We start from the raw sequence: 13,458 nt of genomic DNA on the forward strand, positions 1-13,458 counted from the left end.
GATTTAAAAAAGATCAAATAGTATTTCACAATTTGTTGAATCACTTTTTAATTTTAAAAGTATATACCGAATCATATGTATTATCTTTAAATATGATATTTCTGCATGCTAGGTTTGAACTTGTTTGTGATTTAAACACAGTTTTCAATGCTTTCTGTTGCTTATCTGCCTCGATTATTGTTGTCTACCATAAAGTTGTAGTAAGTTTGTGCTTTTAGTTTTCTTTAAATTACCAAGATATTTATATTTACAGTGCCAGAAACAAACACAAAATTAACATTATAGATTGGGAAAAGATTCAAGAATTTTCTCAGGAAAATGGTATCAACGATGAGAAAGATGTAAGATAAATTCGATTTGTAACTGAAAATTTTAAATGAATCAATTCAACTGTTAAAAAATGTTATGGAAGAAAATCCTGAAACTGTTCAATATTTGTATAGGATGTACATAAAATCTATTGAAAACTTTGTCAAAATTACCTTTGAAAACTGCTTTCAAATCCAATACATATTTTTTCTTTAATTTGATGTCTTGTTGACAGATGCAATTATTTTATGCCGATTCAATTATTTTACTTCATGAATATTTGCACACCAGTGAAACAACAGAAAAATGTGAAGTTCTCATTACTAACTTCAAAATCTTAAGTAAATATAGTTAATATTTGCAATAAAAATGATATTAAAAAGAATTCAAATATGAAATACTTAAAAAATTTTCTTCACTTCCATAATAGGTTTAGAATTAAAATGATTTTGGATTTCCATTTTCCAGATCAAGCTAGCTGTACAGTTTTTAGACGACCTTGGTATTGTCCAGTACTTTGACACAGAGGTTCTCAATGACAAAGTTGTTATAAATCCTCAATGGATTGTAGATGTGATGGCCAAAGTTGTCTCTGTAAATGAAACATCTATCAGGGTAAGGTCAAAAGGTCATTGATAATGTTAAAATGTCTTCTGAAAACACAGTATACATACTAAGCCAACTTCCAAGCAAGGACTGAAGCTCATAAACTCGGCAATCAATCCTTGCCGTCACCGGTATTTTGTATTTTCTGCGTCACTGATCGTTTATGCGGACTTGCTATTTTGTATTGTGACGTCACGATATAGAAACTGCCAGTTTCTATTGTAATCTACAAGCGTTCAAAGGGACACTACTCTTTGTGGTCGGAACTACTTTTTTGGGGTTTACACCAAAGACCCAAAAAGGAAATAGAAATGAATTGACGCTGATAATATACGATTCGATTTATTGAAATTTCAGTTACCTTTTGTAACTTTTCGATAGATTTTCTTCAAGTTTGCATTTTATTAAATGTAGAGTTAAATGAATTGTTAAAATGAAAAGAAAAACATTTACTTTACTAAAGTCGAAACTGCAAGTGGAAACGAAAAGACTGCTTGAAAAAAAATCTACCATATGAATTATTTAAATTATTTAATTGCTTTTTCCCTCAGGTTAAGATATTGGAAATTTATTATCAATATTTGCCAGAATAGAAATTTACGTATTTTTATCGTTTACTGTTCTACATTGGCTACATGTATTAGGGGGGGGGTTCAACCGTTGAGATCTCATAAACATATCAACCCCGCTGCATATTTGCACCTGTCCGAAGTCAGGAGCTTCTGGCCTTTGTTAGTCTTGTATCATTTTTAATTTTAGTATTCTTGTGTATAATTTGGAATTAAGTATGGCGTTCATTATCACTGAACTAGTATATATAATTATTATGTGTATGGGGGCCAGCTGAGGGACGCCTCCGGGTGTGGGAATTTCTCGCTGCATTGAAGACCTGCTGTTGTCTGTTCTATGGTCGAGTTGTTGTTTCTTTGACACATTCCCTATTTCTATTCTCAATTTTAGTTTTTACACCTTTCAAATGTCTGCTATTCATCTATAATGGAATTTATTTGATAAATATTGTTTAAAGCTGCAGTTATTTGGTTTTAAAATAGATGTGTGAAAACGGCGAATATGTGTCCGCCATTGACAAAACATCAGGAAATTTCAAACACCCTTAATCTAACTTTTCAGATGAGTTTTCTCAAAACAAACACGTTTTAAAGCTAAGAATATTATTTTGCATTTGAAGTTATCTTCATATAGAAATACCAGTATACTTCAAAAATATAAACTTCGGACCTGAACATAAACTGAAGAAAACATGGAAAGTTATGGCGAAAATGAGCACCCCACTCTAACAATCAAACAACCCTTTACATAAGCAAATCAAAACAAACAGTACTTATAGAACAACATATTAAAAGATGCAATCTTAATAGTGTCATACAAGAAAATCTTGAAACTGCTTAATTTTATTCAATTAATCTTTTATCATTATTATATAATAAAATGACCTTTAATTGATACCATCTTTTATAATGACATGACAACTAAAATGTTATACTTTATGAAGATTTTAAAAGTATTTACTGTAAACTTGTTAATGATCCCGACTATATGAGTATATAACCATACGGGTATAACCATACTCGTATGAGTATATAACCATACGGTCATGACCATACTCGTATGAGTATATAACCATACGGTCATGACCATACTCGTATGGCCCGGAACATATTTATATATACATAGATATATATGTGTAATATTCATCGCTGGACGTTAAACACTTATTATCAATCAATCAAAACTAGTTCAACCAAAAAATCTCAAATGACAGTTCTCGTCCCATATGTTTTGTTCAATTGTCCATTATGATAAAAAAAAAATGGTTACTCAACGTCCAACATTCAAGACGAGAACATAATAATGTGAAATGATTATTTACCTTGATTAGCCTCAAACACCTATTTTACAGTCTTTGGTTTGACCCAGACAGCCATGATTTGAACACACGACCCCTAGACAAACACGCTACTAAGTGACCACCGATAGATACGGTGTTCCATTATCATGAAATAAGTGTCTACATATGGTGAATTTATGTACATATGGCAAAGATGATTGTTCATATCATAGGGCAATATTGCTTAGTAGGAAGATGTTGTATGATTGCCACTTTGTCAACTCTTAAAGAGACCAAATGACACAGAAAGTAACAGCTATTTGTCACAATACGGCCTTCAACAATCACCAAAACCCATACCACATAAGTAGCTATTAAAGCACCAAAATGTCAAATTTAAACTATATAGTTAGCCAGTTGCTTATAGCATCTAAACAAAATACTATAACGAGCCTGTGTAGCTCACCGTGGTCTATGTGCATATCAAACAAGGGACACAAATGGATTCATGACAAAGGTTGTGTTTTGGTGATGTGTTTGTAGATCTAACATTACGGAAAATTCCTGCTGCTTACAATTATCTCTATCTATAATGAACATTGCCCTTAAAGCGGGTTGTTTGGCATGCCACAAAACCAGGTTCAACCCTACATTTTTTTTCTTAAAATGTCCTGTACCAAGTCAGGAAAATGGCCATAGTTATATTATAGTCGTTTCTGTGTGTGTTACACAATGTATATGTTGTGTTTCTGTTATGTGTTCTCTTATATTTGATGTGTTCCCCTCAGTTTTAGTTTGTAACAGGATTTGTTTACTTTCTCAGTCAATTTGGGAGTTTCGAACAGCGATATACTACTGTTGCCTTTATTTGGCCCAGAAGAGAAAATTGTTAAAAATTTACTATAAAGAGCAATAACTCCTTAATAAGGGGTCACTTGACCATTTTGGTCATGTTGACTTATTTGTAGTATTTGTATTATCTATAATAACATTCAAGATAATAACCGAAAGCTGCAAACATTTCTTAAAATTATCTATTCAGAAGCAGCAATCCAACAACAAATTGCCTGATTGGCCTAAACAAATTCAGGGCAAATAGATCTGGGTCTAATGAACATTTGCATCCTCGTCAGATTTGCTTTAAATGGTTTCAGAGATATGAGCAGAAAAACTGCATTCTACTTTAAGTACTAATTTTAGCCATGTCAGCCATTTTAGTTCACCGGCAGGGTCATCGGACACATTTTTTAAAAATAAATACCATATTGATGATTGTGAACAAGGTTAGTTCAATTTGTCTCATTGTTGAAGGCCATACGGTTACTTCTTATTGTTAATTTCTATCTCATTTTGGTCTCTTGTGGATAGTTGTCTCATTGGCAATTATACCACATCTTCTTTTTTTATATATCAGTAGTTATAGAGGAGAAGATTTTTGTAAAAGTTTTAAAAAAAAAATGACTATAAAGGTCAATAACTCCTTAAGGGGTCAACTGACCATTTCTTGACCTGATTAACAATATGATTCGGTGTCAGATTTACTCTACATGCTTTGGTTTCAGAGTTGTAAGCCAAAATCTACATTTTACCCCTATGTTCATTTTTTAGCCATGGCCGCCATCTTTGTTGGTTGGCCGGGTCACTTGACACATTCTTTTAAGACCTAAGGGGGGGTCCACTCCAGTCATGCTTCAATGATTCCCTATATAATCAACCAAATTTTCCCCACGAAAGGGAAGGCCTGGGCCCCACAGGCCCCCCCCCCCCCCCCCCCCCCTTGATCTGCCTATGTATTCTTAAAATGTATTCTGGTGCATTAACATATGTTAGGCTTAGAACTATTTCTCATTAGTAAAGGCCATATGGATGTATGTATATGGCTTACATCAATATTTACTAGTTTTTGACTATGACCCTTCTCCATAGATTGACTTAAAAAAAAAACAAGTAAAAATTATATATGTTTATTTCCTGTGTGTATGATAATTGTTTGAATTACAACATTAATAAAAGTCTGTGACTGTCATTCTCTATCAGCATACTAAATACTAAGTATATTTCTTTCAAGTCAGCTTCTCCGTGTTACAGTTCCATATATATGTCAATTCTAGAAGAAAAAATCATTAATTAATAGATTTATAGTATATGTACAGCATTGCATATCATTTTTTATCATAATTTGGTAGTGTCTATTTGACTTTATGAATGATCAGAATAATTCATACAAAAATAAGAAAAAAACCAATTCATAATGATACATGAACAATAAAAAAAAAATACCTATGATCAAATTCAGAACATAACTTGAACATATCAGGAGATGTGCAAAAATCTAGTAAAATATAACATATATTTTTTCATATCTTTGAAGCTATTACATATTGATCTTATCTCCCTTTGCAACAACAATGTACTACAGAATGTAATTTAAAAGCTAAAATTATATTTCACAAGGTATTTTAGAGCTTTGTTTAAAGAAAACTAGTTTGTAGAATGCATAGAAAAACACCATTCTAGAAGAAATAATTCAAAAACTGATATAATATATATATATATTTATATGTTTAGTAAAATAAAACATGCGGTTGTCTAAGTCTTTGATAAGTGCAATTTATAGCTAGAAACAAGTATGAGAGGAGGCCACTAAAAAGAGCAAATTTTCCGCAAATATTTAATTTTGACAAATGTAGCTTTCAATAATTTTTCTTCAACCCATTCTTTTTTTCTGCTTGAAAAAAATTTTTGATAAAGGAAATGTGATATATATACAGTCTGCACCAAAATCTTTTCTCAACTACTAGTCCAAAGACCAATATTCTGACATTTTTCTTATTGGTTCAAACAAAGTTTTGCAAAAACTTACTAGTCCAAAAGAAATATACTAGTCTGGGGCTTCAGATATGCAGAGATATATTTTATACATAAAATTAAGAAAGGAAATGGGGAATGTGTCAAAGCGACAACAACCAGACCATAGAGCAGACAACAGCTGAAGGCCACCAATGGGTCTTCAATGTAGCGAGAAACTCCCGCACCAGGAGGCAGTGTCCAGCTAGCCCCTTAAAAAACATGTACACTAGTACAGTGATATTATACATGTATGTTTATAGTGGCTCAAATCTCCAATTCTCTCCAACTTCAAATCAAGAAAAGAAAAATCACAAATTTATAGATATTTGAAGAATACACATGATTAGTGACAGATTTCAATATTTACATGATGATGAAAACCTTATGAAACAGTGTATTGAACTAATTTACAATATGATCAAAATTTTGGTGAGTTGCTATAAATTTGCTATAGTTTGTCATTTTTTGCCAAAATTGAATGTAATATTATATGAATGAAAGAGTAAGATCAGCAAGTCTTAGAAAAAACTGTTTATTTTCATACTTAGAATATGTTTTTTTGGAACTCCGAACATACTCTCTAAATATTGACTATTTTGACAAAAATAATCAAAAATAGCTGATTTCTCATTTACAGTCATATAAAATTGCACATTAGTTTACTATCAAACCGACATTTAAGTACAAAAGTAGAGTTATTTGACCCTACCTATATTTCTAGCATATTACAGAAATAATCAGTTTTAATGAGGACTATATTTCATGGTGTAAAATTGCCATTTGACATTATTTTATCTGTTTTAAAAGATTGCAGTATTTTACATTTATATATGACCTTAGTTTTTTCATTAAATGTTATTTTTTTAAACTAGAAACTTAATTTACACTTTAAACATGAATTCACTTGTCCTATTTTTGAAAAAAAAAATTATGTTCTATATGTACATGTATGTATGTATGAGGGTCTGGATTTTGGGGGGGGGGGGGTCTGTAATTCTGTAAACATTTAATTTTCACCCTTTTTTTCTCTAATCTTTAAAAAATTAACCCCTTTTTTCTCTAATTTTCAAAAATTAACCCCTTTTTTCTCTTATAATTTCACTTTTTTTGCCTGTTATTCTCTAATCTTCATTTTTTAAGGGCATTTTTTTTTAATCATTTAACCCCATCCAACCCTCATGTATACATTCAAAATTCTAATTATTTTATATATAAGACTTACCAAAAGATAAAATACTATTGAAATTAACATTTCCCGCAATAAAATTTTAAAACTGCTACTTCTCATATCTCCTGCCTGTCCTGGCACCTCATGTTATGACAGTGTCATGATAATCAGTTACTTAGTATTAGAAACCTAAAAAAATAATTATCTATCATCAGAATCAGCACTATATATATTAAAATATACAGCTAGTCAACAAAAGAGGAGTACTGGTCATGAATTCCCCCTGCACTCTTCTGTGTCTTTACCTTCAGCCTACACATGCAAGTCTTAAAGGGGGAAAATTGAAGACAAGGACACCAATGCAAAATAGCATAAATTCAACAAAAACACAAATATTAAAAATATATAATCATATAATATATGGTTAGTGGACTATAAAAGTATTATATATGCCTGGTTTTCTGTAAACTAGCCATTAGTAGCTAGATCCAACTGATAAATGGAATGAACATGTACATTTTGTGTACATAGTAAAAAATGGGTGATTATGCATTGTACTTACATTTGTGTAAATTAAAATACATGATTCTGGCATTTGAACATAACTAGTAGTATTTGCAGCCTTTTATCTATCTATCTTCCTTTCAAGCAGTGGACACATTCTTGAGTGTTACTGATATATACTCCAGCTTTTAAATGTTTTAATTGTTTAGAAATTATAGACACAGAGAAAAATATATAATTAGTTTTCAAAACCTGTGAAGTAGATTTTTTTCTTTTCATGACATACATGTACAAATAAATAATGACACCATAATTTCATAGGTAACCTTTGATTGATAGCTCATTTGATTCCTAATCATGCATGCGGCTTCCAATAGCAGATACATGTCTATGCTATTGCTTAGAGCTAATTTTTGGTGCTGCTTTTTATAATTTATTTTGCATGCCGCATGTCTTGTTTTATTTTTTATTGCATATGTTTTTATATTCGGTGAAAAGCTCATTAGAGCATATGTTTGTACTGTTTGTCAATATACTGAATCCAAATAAATTTTTAGTTACTTAATTACTGATTTACTTTATACTTACTAAGGATTTGTATAGTACAAATCCTTGATCATGCTAATGCCACACAATAATGATAATGCAGTGGGGTTTTTTTTGGGGGGGAGGGAGGGGGTGATCCTATTGTAATCCTACTATCTTTAATATCCAGCAAACACTATTTTCTGTCTATGAGAATAAATTTATGCATGCCACAGTATGGTACTGCAGCTAAAATAAAGTGTGATGCCTTTTTTTTTAAAGTACTCCCTCCCCCTTTTTTAAATTTCTCCTTCCAAGAAACGGCAATTTTGTTTAATGTCCACCAGCGATCAGACCTGACACCTATGCATTTGAATTCTGTCATATACATTGATTTAAAATAGTTATATCGTTTAATATAAGTAAAAAATCATACCTGTATGGTTTGTACGCTGGCGGCCGCCAACTTGGAAAACGTAAACAAAGTAGTTTGCATGTGTGCACTTTCCACAGAATGGTCAAACGGCTACAAATTGTTGTATGTTTAAAAATGAACCGTTAAAGTTAATACAAAAACATGTTTTAAATATATGTTTATGCAATTAACGAAAAAATGTATGCATGCGCTGCGGATGCTTAATCTCTGCAAGATCTTGCACGCTGTGAGTACTGCTGAAGGCAAGGGTGTTAAACGCAGGACTTCGGGAATGTCCGGAGAGAAGACAACCTTGCTTCGGAAGTTGATACTAAGCAAGTCAATCAAATTATTGCTTTGAGTCACAATAATTATACAACATACCAAACTTAAGATATAATGTAGATTTTATTTTTTTGCTTGATATATTGATTGAGAGGAGCAATATTTATTATTTTTTTAAGAAGAAATTTACATTTTTTTTCTCATTGTTGAAGGCTGAACAGTGACTTATAATTGCTTACATCTGTGTCATTTGAACTCTAGTGAATAGTTCTCTAATTGAATATCATTCCTCACATTCTAATTTTCTATTACATGAATAAATTAAATATGGTCTGCAAAGTGAGTCAATTCTGAATAAGGAGGTAAAATTTTGACTCTGGAAAAAGAGGATACATTGTATATTGGATCGAAATAAAAACATACCCCTGCTTGTGAACCAATCATGCCAAAATACCTATCAATTGGTTGTCACAAGTGTCTTTAACATGCAGAGAGCATGACACTTTTCCTTGACATGGCATCTGATTTAGAATCACACCATTTATTGCTGTGTATCCAATTAAACCTCACGAGCAAATGTTCACCCTTCTGAAGTCTATGTTTTATTGCCAGGTAGATAATAAATACCCCAGACTCAACTCTTGGGGTGGATTGCTATTTATAAAAAAAATCATAGATAGCAATAAAAAAAATACCATAGAAAGCAATTTCCTTTCAAATTTCAGGAAACAAAAGGAAGACTCTACCACAAGAATATACCACAGATATGGAAAGATTATGACTCCAGTCTTTATAACTGGATGTTGAGATTAACAGAGGCATTTGATCTGACTTTCCCAATCTCTGAGGAGGGAGAGAAGATTAACATTGTTCCCTGTCTCTTACCAGAAAAGGAACCAGTTGATGTAAGAAACCAGAGTACTTAAAACTAATAATTCATTTCAAGTTTATAAAATATGAGATACAAATATTTTTTAGATAAGAAATTTCTAGAAGAAAAGAGGGTATTAGTGCGTAAATTAATAATCAGCCTTGTATAGTTTGCACTGGTACATAGTCTGTACCCCCTTCTCCCCACAAGAATTCAGGTAAAAAATAAACTTGTAACTGGTCAAAAACATTTCTTGAAACTTAGGTTATATCAAACATATGTGATTGTTTGCAGTATTTTCCTGGAAAAACTTGTTTTGCATCATTAAGAAGAAGTTGAAAATATTTGTAATATTAATTGGGTAAGAAAAGTCCAATTTGAGAGTTTCATCTTTTGTTTTATAGTTACCATGGCCATATCTTACAGAAGAAGAAGGAATAAGAGAAAGCAAGATAGAGTACAAGTTTACTTATCTACCAACAGGACTCTACAATAGAGCACAGGTATAGTTACAAAAGCACTATTTATATGAAAATTACCCTATTAAGCACTTTACAATATATATTAACAATTCACATTAGCAAGTTTTTACAATAAAATATAAACGCCAATGATAAAATTTAAGAATTCATACAATACTCAATACTGTTAAATACCCTGTAGTAGAAAGAAACAATGGACTTAAAGGCTATTTTAAAAGTTAAAAGATATATTTTTATGCCCCATTTATGGGCATTATGCTTTCTGGTCTGTCCGTCCCTTCGTCCCATTTCAGGATAAAGTTTTTAGTAAAGGTAGTTTTTGATGAATCTGAAGTCCAATCAACTTGAAACTTAGTACACATATTCCCTATGATATGATCATTTTAATTTTAATGCCAAATTAGAGATTTTCTCCCATTTTCATGGTCCAATGAACATAGATAATGATAGTGCGGATCTTGCATCTGTGTAATTGGGACACATTCTTGTTTAAGTCTGATTTTTTAGCTCACCTGGCCCACAGGGTCAAGTGAGGAGTTCTCATCACTTGGCGTCCGGCGTCAAACTTGGCCACAATCATCATTGGGGTATCTAGTTTTAAAAATGTGTCTAGTGACTCGACCATAGAACCAAAATGCCCTGAAATTTTCAGATGAATCGAACAACCTGTTGTTAGGTTGCTGCCCCTGAATTGATAATTTTAAGGAAATTTTGCTGTTTTTGGTTATTATCTTGAATATTATTATAGATAGAGATAAACTGTAAACAGCAATAATGTTCAGCGAAGTAAGATCTACAAATAACACAGATGACCAAAATGGTCAGTTGACCCCATAAGGAGTTATTGCCCTTTATAGTCGATTTAACCAATTTTACTTAAATTTTTATATTCTTTTACAAAAATCTTCTGAAAATACCGGGCCAAATTTAACCAAACTTGACCACAATCATCATTGGGGTATCTAGTTTCAAAAATGTGTCCAGTGACTCGACCATAGAACCAAGATGGCCGCCATGGCTAAAAATAGAACATAGGGGTAAAATGCAGTTTTTGGCTTATAACTCAAGAACCAAAGCATTTAGAGCAAATTTTACAGGAGGTGAAATTGTTTATCAGGTGAAGATCTGTTTGCCCTAAAATTTTCAGATGAATCGGATAACTGATTGTTAGGTTGCTGCCCCTGAATTGGTAATTTTAAGGAAATTTTGCTGTTTTTTTGTTATTATTTTGAATATTATAATTGTTAGAGATAAACTGTAAACAACAATAATATACAGCAAAGTAAGATCTAAAAATAAGTCAACAAGACCAAAATTGTCAATTGACCCCCTAAGGAGTTATTGCCCTTTATAGTCAATTTTTAACAATTTTCACTAACATTTTCCACTGAAACTACTGGGACAAGTTCATTATAGATGGAGATAATTGTAAGCAAGAAGAATGTTTAGTAAAGTAAGATCTACAAACACATCACCATCACCAAAACACAATTTTGTCCTGTGTCCTTTGTTTTATATTCACATAGACCAAGGTGAGCGACACAGGCTCTTAGAGCCTCTAGTTGTTTTTTTTTCCATTTGTTGCAGTAAAATTAATAAACAATGGAGATTAGATCACATATTTGAAAGTTAGTTATCAAATTGTTATTGTTTTTAGGCCAGATTGTTTAGTCAAGGTTTTAAAACGGACCAGGAGTTTCTGGATCTGATGTGGAAAAGAGGTTCCATATTAAAGAAAAATGACCATTATGCCTTAGTAAAACAGACCAAGTAAGTTTTGATAGCTTATTGAAACAATGAAGTGAAATTATATATTGAAGAAGGTCAATTACATAAAATCATTCTCAAATACATGATATATTCTGAAATTGCATGTACAGTAGAAACTAAGAGTTAAAAAGATGGCATTTTGTGAATGTTAAATATCAAATATTTATATGTACAGTTAAATATGAATGAGATTTAATAGGACAAAGTTTTAAAAATTATTCAAGAGGGGCAAAAGATACCAAAGGGACATTCAAACTTGTGGCTAGAAAAAAAAAAAGACAAACAACAGTACACAAAACACAACATAGAAAACTAAGACTTAGCAAGATGAACCCCACCAAAAAAGGGGTCGATCTCAAATGCTCTGGTTAGATAAGGGAGATAACTATTACCTCGATGTAATGGATAAATTATCCTTTATGTATTAACAGAAGAGGGAGGAGAAGATCACTGAGTATTTCACTGATATAAGTTGGCAGGCAGTAATACAAAGCATCTACTACCATGGTGCTAAAAACAAATAAAAGTTTAATGTACTATGTTAACAATCAGTTATTTTACAGTGATTAAGAATGACAGTTATTGAACATGAAGCAAACTCGAGAATATACTTGGCCATATTGAGCAGGAATATAAATTTTTCCATCCTATTTTTCAGTAATTATGATATGACAGTTATTGTCCAGGGAGCTAGTGAATTTAACTTTTGGTGTAATTTGATACCTTATCCTACCACTATTTATTCATGGTTTCAGTTGTGAATTAAAGAAATGACTTTAAGACATCCATTGCTTACTTCTACTTTATTTGGTCTCTGGTTAATTTGTAGGTTGTCCACTGAACATAAAAAATTATAGTGTCAGTGGGGCATCTGTGTTCTATGGATACATTCTGGTTTTATAATTGTTATAAAATGAAAGTTATTGCACATGAAGCCAACTTGAGAAAACATTAATTTGCCATATCAAGCAGAAATATAAATTCTTTTATAATATTTTTCAGTGATTATGATATGACCGTTATTGTCCAGGGAGCTAGACCTAAGAACATACTAGATCTTATCCATGAAACAATAAGTACTTTAATCAAGGATAACTTCGCAGGAGTGGCCTATGACTACTGTATACCTTGTCCTGACTGTGTCGAGAAAAAGGTATGATTACATGTTTATAAAGGATTTATCATTCTTATACATGTTCTTCCTTGGCTTCCAAATATTGGGCTCTGAGAACTCTTTGAAAAAGCACTTCAGATGCATGAAATTTACCAAATGTTGCTATAATTGGCTAACAGACAAATGATTTTGATTTTACTATGATCTACTGGTAATAGTTCTTAATAGTCATAATGTAAATGGTATTTTATTCTCTAAAAAAGTCTTGATTATTATATCATGTGTATGTCAAATATAATGGAGTTAATTTGATGACGCCTCCTTTTTTTTGAACATTACTTTTATCAAGAACCAAGTGCAGACTTTTAAAGATTTTATGTTATTTTCTTTTCATATAAAATGCATTCCACTTCACTCATAGCCATTGTCACTTGTGCTTTCTTAAAATTTTATTTCAATACCCTTCCATGTTGACTACAGCTCTCATCAGTTTGAATGAATGGATTAATAAACCGACTTAAAAAAGTGCTTTGCTCATTAATATCCTCTTTCCAAATAGTGTAGTAACATATGATTTGTTCTTGTCATTTAGGGAACCAGAGAACCTTTCCTGTTCAAAGCAGATTTGATAACTAGAGCAAACAGTGTTAGTGCACCGTTCCTGCAGTGTACCAAGTACTTTCATACAGTGTCCATAGGAGAACTCATTA

General features: G+C 31.8%; 1 protein-coding gene and 1 long non-coding RNA gene across 2 annotated transcripts in view; one reads left to right on the plus strand and one right to left on the minus strand.

Moving 5' to 3' along the window:
• The window catches only part of LOC139486753 (uncharacterized), a 128,021-nt gene that overhangs the window by 75,559 nt on the left and 39,004 nt on the right, over positions 1–13,458 (plus strand). Inside the window, exons 46-52 of the mRNA XM_071271690.1 lie at positions 254–341; positions 778–924; positions 9,237–9,416; positions 9,787–9,885; positions 11,522–11,634; positions 12,637–12,787; positions 13,341–13,458. Coding sequence (XP_071127791.1) covers positions 254–341; positions 778–924; positions 9,237–9,416; positions 9,787–9,885; positions 11,522–11,634; positions 12,637–12,787; positions 13,341–13,458 — 896 coding nt within the window. The remainder of the gene's footprint in view (positions 1–253; positions 342–777; positions 925–9,236; positions 9,417–9,786; positions 9,886–11,521; positions 11,635–12,636; positions 12,788–13,340) is intronic.
• On the minus strand, positions 4,713–8,503 carry LOC139486992 (uncharacterized). Its single transcript, XR_011655706.1, has 3 exons — positions 8,248–8,503; positions 6,837–6,971; positions 4,713–4,871 (listed from the first exon to the last, which is right to left on the minus strand). It is a non-coding gene; the product is annotated as an uncharacterized lncRNA (long non-coding RNA).

The sequence above is a fragment of the Mytilus edulis genome, chromosome 8 (genome assembly GCF_963676685.1).
Source record: "Mytilus edulis chromosome 8, xbMytEdul2.2, whole genome shotgun sequence".
Taxonomy (NCBI): Eukaryota; Metazoa; Mollusca; class Bivalvia; order Mytilida; family Mytilidae; genus Mytilus; species Mytilus edulis.